This window comes from Channa argus, chromosome 1 (assembly GCF_033026475.1).
Source record: "Channa argus isolate prfri chromosome 1, Channa argus male v1.0, whole genome shotgun sequence".
Lineage (NCBI taxonomy): Eukaryota > Metazoa > Chordata > Actinopteri > Anabantiformes > Channidae > Channa > Channa argus.
Genome location: NC_090197.1, coordinates 1353356 through 1363032, shown reverse-complemented (window position 1 = coordinate 1363032; position 9677 = coordinate 1353356). Strand labels below are relative to the sequence as shown.

At 39.5% G+C, this 9677-nt stretch overlaps 1 protein-coding gene and 1 gene segment (V, D, J or C); one reads left to right on the top strand and one right to left on the bottom strand.

Annotated features, from left to right (window-relative positions):
• Positions 1-624: 624 nt before the first annotated feature.
• LOC137102103 (uncharacterized) lies at positions 625-9591 on the bottom strand. Its single transcript, XM_067481268.1, has 5 exons — positions 9501-9591; positions 9295-9377; positions 7825-7977; positions 5786-5948; positions 625-5678 (listed from the first exon to the last, which is right to left on the bottom strand). The coding sequence occupies exons 1-5, from the start codon at positions 9589-9591 to the stop codon at positions 5356-5358; spliced, it is 813 nt and encodes a 270-aa protein (XP_067337369.1). The 3' UTR covers positions 625-5355.
• Positions 6181-8392, top strand: LOC137099545 (Ig kappa-b4 chain C region-like). The segment is given in 2 exon segments: positions 6181-6403; positions 7830-8392. Coding segments are annotated over 2 exon segments (537 nt in total).
• Positions 9592-9677: the final 86 nt, after the last annotated feature.

Here is a 9677-nt window from a genome sequence, read left to right as displayed (position 1 = left end):
AACTGACTGAGAGTTTAAATCTCCGAGTTTCTGGCAGATTTGCAGTTTTTGATCAGTGACTCTGCTCAGACTCCAGCAGCATTTAGTGTCTTCCTGCTCTGATTCCTGCTTTTTAAAGCCACTGCACATGTTCAGTAGTGTTTCTCTCTCTGAGCCCAGTCACTGTCTGTTAGACTTTTCACTTTGTCAACAGGTTTCCTCACATCACTTTCAGCTTTGTCTCTGAGGAAAAAGTGGTTGGAAAGCTGCTCTCTGAATCCATCCCTGGGACTAATGATCATATTCAGCTTTTTCCTTCATCTGTTCTTCACTTTCTAAAGAGCAGAGAAGAGGCAGCTGCTCCTTCATGCTGAGATCAAGTTCAAGAAAGTTTGACTCTAAATGTTGAAGCTAGTTTTTCTTCCACCATGTTTGTTCTGTGTGAGGATACAGAGAGCAGCACACACATTCAATCCTCTGAACTGTGACCAGAGCTTTGAACCATGTTTCTATCCTGACTCATTGTTACTGCAGCTCATCACAGACTGGAGATGAAGAGAGTTCATAGAAAGATTTTTCCAAAGAGATTTGGATCATTTTGTCACTGTCCTACATTTTAACACATGATCCTATTAGCTCCTAAAAATGACTCTGATGTCACTGTATTAGAAAGAAAATCTGTCTCACGTTTCTGTCGGCTGTGATCCATCCAACCATTTCCATTGAAATTCCCATTGATCTCTGCCCCCTGTGTTTGACCATTGTGTCCACAGACCAATCCAGGACTCTTCATGCTGATTCAGCTCGGTGACAAAGTCCTGACAGAAAGTCAATAATCAGTTCTTCTTTCATCATTCAGTTTTTCTGTTCTAGTAACATCATCATGTGACTCTGTTTGAAGGAACATTTGAATCTGTTACAACTTGGAGGAAAAGAAAAGTTGTAACAAACATTGTTTGAATGGAACTAAAGTTCATATTTTCTATGAGCAGAATGTATTTGTTGTGTTTCAATAACATGTAACTGTTTATTTTACATTTCATTGTTCATGCAGAAGTTTTTTGAATAATTCACATCTTTTTCTTTTCTTCATTTAACTGAGATCAGGGCTCCTGGTTATAGTTCATCAAAATTCTCCCATATTCATGTGACTTTTCATTGTCTATAAAAACTGGCAGCAGGTCAGAAACACAAGGAACAGATTCATCAAAGATCACACACACACACACACACACACACACACACACACACACACACACACACACACACACACACACACACACACACACACACACACACACACACACACACACACGCGACGTAAAACAAACTGTGCCACATCAAAATGCGGACAATGATCCGCTGTGGAGACCCTGAACTCTAATATAAGTACAATATGTTTATATATCAGAAAAACAAACTGTATTGGTTCTGCTCAATATTAAAAAAAATAAAAACATATATATGTATTTATTTATTTTTTTAACAAATTAAAAGGTTTTTTTTGATAGACGATGTTTGGCTTCTGATCTGCATGAGAGGTTTCTTAAAGGGAAGTGAAACAATGTGTGAGTCAGTGACTGTTGGAGCAGAACAACCATCTGACAGAAACTCCTTCAAGGACAAAATCCAGTCTCACACAGTTAAGGTGTCCAACTGTCTGCTGCTGTCCTCTAACTGATTGGTGTCTCCTACTTTAGGTGATGTCCATCCCACCCAGACTGTACTGTCCCCCTCCAGTGAGGAACTAGAGAAGGACAAGGTCTCAGTCATTTGTCTGTCCAGCAGGGGGTTCCCCTCAGACCAGACTCTGTCCTGGAAGGTGGACGGCAGCGCCAGCAGCGGCAGCATCAGCAGCTGGGAGGAGACCAGGAGTCCCGGGGTGCTGGAGAAGAACAACCTCTACACCTGGAGCGGCATCTTAAAGATCCCTGCAGACCAGTGGGGGGAACTCTGTGACCTGTGAGGCCAAATGAAACTCATGGACTCCAGTCATAGAGACACTGAGGAAAGACCAATGTCCCCAGTTCTAAACTGAGCTATCAGGTCTCTGCTACGGGTTTAGCTGTGCTACTGCTCTGTCTTTTTTTTTTGTATGTTTGTTTGTTGTTTAGCAAATTGTTTGACAAGCTTCATTAAGAATGTTTTGTTGCTTTAAAATCATGAATATGTCACCAAAATAAAAACCTGCATTCTGTCTTTTAATTTGTTTTATTGTAAAAATAATCTAAAATGCATATGTGTTAGACTCATTCCAACTTGGTCCAAAAGTAAAAAATTACCTGGAAATTATGGAATTAAAGTTCAGGTTTAAGATACCTGATATTACTATAAAAGATAATCATAACTAATAGACTTTTACAGTTACCATGTGTGTCTTTTTTTACTGGTACAAATTCTATTGGTATTAAAAATATCCAGAACTGTAAAACATTTAAGTAAATCTACATGAATTCCATCCATCTATTATCTGTAACCGCTTATTCTTGTTAGGGTTGTGGGGGCTGGAGTCTATCCTTGCTGTCATTGGGCCAGAGGTGCGGTCCACCCGATCTCAGAGCCAACACAGAGGGACACACACAGACAGACAACCATTCACACCTACAGGCAATTTAGAGTCACCAATGAACCTAACATGCATGAGTTTGGACTGTGGGAGGGAACTGGAGGAACCTTCCATTGTGCTGGCAGCATTAGAGAAGTATTTATCAGAATTATGTCTGTGGACATTATCAGTATATCAGCCTCAACAGTGTGATCTCAAAAAAACATTTTGTTAAACAAACTTGCCTATTAAGTGCAAATAATTTGTTTTAGGTTTAGTACAAAACTGTCATCTATGTATGAAACATATTTATCTCAGATTATATTCAATTTGCTTGAAAATTAACCTTTCCACAAAACATGGAAAGATACATTTGACAGCAAAAGAAACTAGTGGTAACGTTTTATTTAAATTATATCAACTAAACATACTTTCTATGTATTTATAAATACCCCATTTCAGAAAATCTATAATCATAAAGTACATTTTACTGTTTCACTGTAAACTGTATTTCACGTTATTCAAAGTTTCTTTTTCTGTGCAGCCATTTTTCTTTTTCTTGGTGAAATATCTGTGGAACAAAATGAAACTCTATCTTTAGTCTTGAAAGCATCTGTTTTCATGGTTCATCAGTGATGCCAATCTGTTGCTATGGTTTCTAAGGTCAAAGAGGAAGTGACAATCTGAAGACCATCTTCATCTAAACTCCCAGATGTAAAACTCCTCTGGGGAGTTGGTGGGATGGTGGAAATGGGACTGCATCAATGCAGTGTGTTTGGCTGTGGTCTGTGGCAACTGCCAACCAGGAGGGAAGGAGACACTTGGTAGCACCCATCCCCCACTCGGTGATGACTTCAGTTCATCTTGTGAGGAACAGTAGTCAGAAGTTTAAAGGACTGATCATGAATGATCTGCTCTGAAAGGGTCCAGATGTACTTACATCAGAGCTGTGCTCATAAGGTTCAGGAGAAGAGTAAACACAGCCCTTGGAGATATAAGAAAATGTACAACTCTGTGTGGTTAGAGGAACAAGAAGTGCACCTCCACAGGTTCCTCTGCAGAGACAGAGAGAATGAGGAGATAGAAGAGCCAATACCAGAGTCAACACTGGTGATCGTCCTATATTATGACCTCAATCAACTTTTCAAAGAAGAAGAGAAAGATGCAGACAGGCCAAGACCTGTGACAAGAAGAGGTAAGACCAAAGACACCAAACCTACTGACAAGAAGAGAACTGCTGTGCCAAGAAGCAGGACTCTGTGACCCATTAGATGTGGAGAGCTGCTAAAATGTGGCTGGAAATAATGAACCAAACAGCAATTCAGGCCAATAGGAAATGTTATAGAGGAGAAATAAAGTAGCTGCGCTAACAGCCAGAGAACCTGAAGATGCTTTCAGAGACCTCTTAGTAGCAGCTCAGGAGGGTGTGACATTTGCTGAAACAAAAGTCAACAGATTGGTTGTGTACTAGTCTGTGGAAGCAGGATTCAGATCTTCAGAGACAATAAAACTGTATGACCCATTCTGCCTTATGAGGCTTGGATATCCTTATAAGAAGGTTGCTGTGTGAATCATGAGGGAATAGCAGGAACACTCTTGAGAATGAGATAAAAGGCCCAGGTGATCAAAGGTTGAAGGTTAGCCAAGGAAAGTAGTAGACAGTTGTGTGAGTTGTCAATGACCAATCAGGTGAGGGATTCCTGAGGACTTAACGGAGGTTTCCAGCACTGAGAGGTCTCCCAAGGAAGGTGTGGTCAGATCCAGGCTCAAATGTAATTTACAATTTACTTCTATTTGGATGAGCTGGTCCACTGTGGGGACACAGGGGATTTCCAGTTCAAAGAATAATCTTATTAGAGATTAAGAGTCATCCAAGCAGAGGTGAGTAAATTCTTGAACAAGTGGAGCCAGTTGGCAGGACCAATTCTGTTCAAGAGGAACAAGTGGCGGACTAGGGAACGGAATGTTGCTGTGGGAGATTTCGTCTGGTTTGCTGATCAAAATGCTTTGAGGGGTCAATACAAACTTGCCAGGGTGGTGGGTGTCAACCCTGATGAGAAGGGGATTGTGAGGGATACATATGTCCAGACATTCCCAAGCTACCCGGGCTCAGTGATGAAAGCAGCTCTTAAGGATCCCACAAGGACAGACATCGAAACTGCCAAGAACATCACCAAGATTCCTGCCACAATTCTTCATAAAGATGTCAGGTGACTGGTCGCTTGGATTCCTGTAGAAGAGCAATAAGGGGGTAAAAGGGTGTGATCTGCTGGGGTTAAGTAACCAGGAGCTCAAGTGGGAGTTTAAAGTTTGGGAAAAAGTAATGTTGACATAAAACAGGATTAGAGTTTCACTTATTGTTTAAATGGACAAAATAAGAGGAAAGAACTATTAGTTTGTACTATTAGTTTTGTTACTTATACAATTATAAGTTAAGTTATATAATTTTGTGGAGTCAAACACTGGTAAAGATTTTCTGAATATTCAAAATGGATGAGGGTATTAAGAAAATGTGATTTAAATTTTGATCAGAGTTTTAAAAAAAGACATCGTGGATTGGGAGACTGTCCACTCCTCCTGTTCACCTCAGTATATCCTTTGATGCTGAGCCCCAATAGTGCAGACAAATACATTTTTTTAAAGATATTTTTCTTGCTTTATATTCATGTTTATCTTAAGCAACACAGTGACTGATGTTCACAGACTTTAACCATCAACTGGTGTTTGTGTACATTCAGTGAACTGTATCAGTCTCTGCAGTAGCTTCCAGCTGCAGCATCAGTTCAGTTTCTGTTTAGTCTGACTGAGGGAGGTTTTTGTACGATGCTTTTTCACTGTGTGAACAGATACTGACTGTTTATGTTGTGTCGACCCAGACAGTAATAAACTGCTGCATCTTCAGTCTGGACTCCACTGATGGTCAGAGTGAAGTCAGTGTTTGATCCACTGCCTGAAAAACGCTCTGGAATCCCTGATGCTCTGCGATTTGAGTAGTAAATTAGCAGTTTAGGAGCTTCACCTGGTTTATGTTGGTACCATTCCACAGAGTCAGAATTAATAACAGTCTGACTGATCTTGCATCTGATATTAACATTTCCTCCTAGAGCAGATCTCAGTGGTCCAGGCTGAGTCACTGTGACCTGACCTCTGGACTCTGAGGACACAGAGACAAAAACAGAAAGCAGCATCATGGTTTTGTGGGCTTCATTTCAGAGGGACGGATGTTGATAGAATAGAGGAGTTGGATTCTCTGGACTTTACCTGTGAAGCAGCAGCAGAGCAGAGTCCAGATGAGGACGGAGATAAGAGTCATGTTTTTGATGAGGAGGATTTCTGTGTCTTCTGTTGTCATGAAGTGTTCAACTCTCAGGACTATAAACTCTCCCAGAGCACTGGAGCATGGTGCTGCTGATGCAAAGTGGCTCTATGGAAATGATGGGACAGACTCCAACAGAGACTTGGATCAATCTGATCAGGCTAATTATAAACTGATCAATCAGTTTATTAATATTGTTTTGGCTATTTATTATCTATTTATTTTTTTGGACTTTTGCCAAAACATAATTTTATTATTTAAATTAATTACCAAAAATTCAATTGTGCATTTATTTGAAAATTACCAAATGTACTAAAACAATAAAATTATTATATATTATTATTGTTGATTATTGATGTATAATCAAACACATTTTGAGGTCAATTGTCAATTTTTATATCAGCTGAGACATGTTTACAACCAACGACTCATTTTGTTGAGTTTGTTTGTTCCAAAGTCAGAGAGTCGTGTCTCTGTACAGTCAGAGGTTTTTGTACGACGCCTCAGTCACTTTGTATCACTGTGGTGGACTTTTGGTGGAGGAACCAGACTGGATGTTGGAAGTAAGTCAAATGTTTAAAAACTCTTATATTTCAGGAGCTTTTCTCCTTTTTCATCAGTTTTCCAGGTAAAATAGTTGTGTTTCCATGTTACTTTACGATAGTTAAGGAAATATATTGTACTAAGAGACAACGTTGTTTTAGCAACTGGAATTTAAAAACTGTTTGTGATAAATATCAAATAATAAACCAGTAAATGTAACTTTAATGTTAAAGTCACATGTTGAGATGTGGCAGCTTTAGTTCAGTTGGACAAAGTCAGAGAGTCGTGTCTCTGTACAGTCAGAGGTTTTTGTACGACGCCTCAGTCACTTTGTATCACTGTGGTGGACTTTCGGTGGAGGAACCAGACTGGATATTGGAAGTAAGTCAAATGTTTAAAAACTCTTATATTTCAGGAGCTTTTCTCCTTTTTCATCAGTTTTCCAGGTAAAATAGTTGTGTTTCCATGTTACTTTACGATAGTTAAGGACATATATTGTACTAAGAGACAACGTTGTTTTAGCAACTGGAATTTAAAAACTGTTTGTGATAAATATCAAATAATAAACCAGTAAATGTAACTTTAATGTTAAAGTCACATGTTGAGATGTGGCAGCTTTAGTTCAGTTGGACAAAGTCAGAGAGTCGTGTCTCTGTACAGTCAGAGGTTTTTGTACGACGCCTCAGTCACTTTGTATCACTGTGGTGGACTTTCGGTGGAGGAACCAGACTGGATATTGGAAGTAAGTTTCTGATCAAATCTTGTGAAGTCGTGTTTTAACTAGTTGCAGCAGGTGAAATGATCTGGTTTTCTTTGGAACAGATTCAGTATTTGTTTTTATTCCCCACCTTCATCATGGAGGTGAACTCAGAGCAGTTTTACTAAACGTATCTTTCCATGTTCCTGTCAGGGTCAAAGTTCAACTACTTTAATCCACCACATTGAAAACTGCCTTCTGATCTTTAAATGTGACTTGTTTCCACTAAATTCTAACAGAGTAACAATAACTAGTGATGTTTGAAAAAGACTTTCTTGGATTTTTTATTATTTGTTCCTGTAGATTTGAAATCATTCGATGTGTTTGATTGGGATTGAAATCCACATGAAGAATATTTGATTGTTGTCACATGGTGTTTTTCTGTCTCGATGTTTCCACTACATATTTGAAACTAATGTAGAGTTAAAATTAGGATCAAACTGTTTTATGGGACATATTTCAGGTCAAACTGTCTGATGTTTGTCTCTGTCCTGATCTGCATGAGAGGTTTCTTAAAGGGAAGTGAAACAATGTGTGAGTCAGTGACTGTTGGAGCAGAACAGCCATCTGACAGAAACTCCTTCAAGGACAAAATCCAGTCTCACACAGTTAAGGTGTCCAACTGTCTGCTAGTTGAATGACAGCTGTGTGGTCTCTGTCCTCTAACTGACTGGTATCTCCTACTGTAGGTGATGTCCGTCCCAGCCTGACTGTGCTGTTCCCGTCCAGCGAGGAGCAGCAGAAGGACAAGGTCTCACTCATGTGTCTGGCCAACAAGGGCTTCCCCTCAGACTGGACTCTGTCCTGGAAGGTGGACAGCAGTAGTAGCGGCAGCAGCTGGGAGGAGACCAGGAGTCCCGGGGTGCTGGAGAAAGACGGACGCTACAGCTGGAGCAGCACCCTGAGGATCCCTGCAAATGAGTGGAGGAATGCAGGCTCTGTGACCTGTGAGGCCAAACAGGGCTCCCAGTCTCCAGTCATAGAGATACTGAGGAGAGACCAGTGTCCCCAGTCCTGACATGTGTTCCAGGGACTCTGCTACTGATGTCACTCTGCTCCCTCTCTCTGTATCTGTCTTTGTCTCTTAGTTCTGTTGCTTGTTGTAACTTTGATTGATTCAGTCCAATAAAAACCTGCTCATCCAGTCTGTAGTTTTCATGTCTGTTGATGGAAAATAAACTCATGTGTCTGTGCTCATAGTTTCATTGGATCCACTCATAATGAATTAAACCAGAAATTAAATAAAGAAGAAGCTTTGAGTTCATGTGTCTGTGGATCAAGGGTTAAAGCAGGTTGTCCACCACCTGCAGTGTTGTTGGTTTGATCCCCAAATAAAAAAAACTGCTACGTTAAACTCACTGAAAATGTCATTTTGGTGAGAAACATGATTGTTGAAACATTTCAGGAGAATTAGTAGCTGTGTGTTATTAACAAACTTTGCTGTTGGTAGAAACTGTTGAAGTTTCAAAAGCAAAACTGTCATGAATCTGCTTCAATCTGCAACTGAGAAGACTTTTTTACATCCGAAATACAAATCAGGATATTGTTAATAGCATTTTATCAGTATCTGCTGTGTGCAGATACTGATAAAATGTACTTGTATATTTTATGAGTAAATAAAAACACCCTGCATGTGCTACATAGATGTAGCTGCATAGAAGTTATTAGTTTAAACTTTTAACACAAAAAAAAAGTTTTAACAATAGTTTAACAATATAAAATTATATATCTTAAAATCTGAAATAAAAAAATTCAATGGATTGTGTTTAGAGTGTGAAGTTTAAACGAACTGAAAAATAGCTTTTATATAGATTTTATAGATAATATTTCTTTACTATAAATTGTATTTAACAATATTATACTTTATAAACTTTAGTGTCAGACTGATGTTTAACGTGTCTCTATTTGTTGTAGTTGTTCATTGAGATCAGTTCCTCTCCAGCTCAGGGAGGTTTTTGAACGACGCTGTAATCCTGCTGACAGTAATAAACTCCTGCATCTTCAGTCACTGATGGTCAGACAGGTATCAGCCCCAGAATAACTTCCACTGAAACGATCAGACTGACGAGTTGTAGCTAAATAAATCAGGAGTTTAGCAGCTTCTCCAGGTTTCTGAAGGTATCAGTTGAAGCAGTAACCAATACCAGGACCAACTTTACATCTGATGGAGACACATTGTCCTGGAGCAACAGACTGAGATCCAGGAGACTGAGTCAGGGTGATTTGTCCTGATGAACCTGGAAACCATGAAAAAGAGGAGAAGGGTTATTGAGACAAATCCAGGTTGGAGAAAGATGATCAGCATTTGAAGTTTGTCAGTGTTGGTTTGATGTGTTAATTTGTTTGTAATGTGAAGATACAAACACCAAAGCTGATGCTGATGGTTTTAGATACGAGAAACTCCAAGCAGAAGGTTTGGATGTGGGCAGAGCCAGAAAACATGGAGGTCATCATCGGTTAGAGTTGGACAGATTTCTTTGTCTCATGTCCATGTATAAACATCTGTGAGCAGAAGTGGGAGTTGGTTTTATCATGCA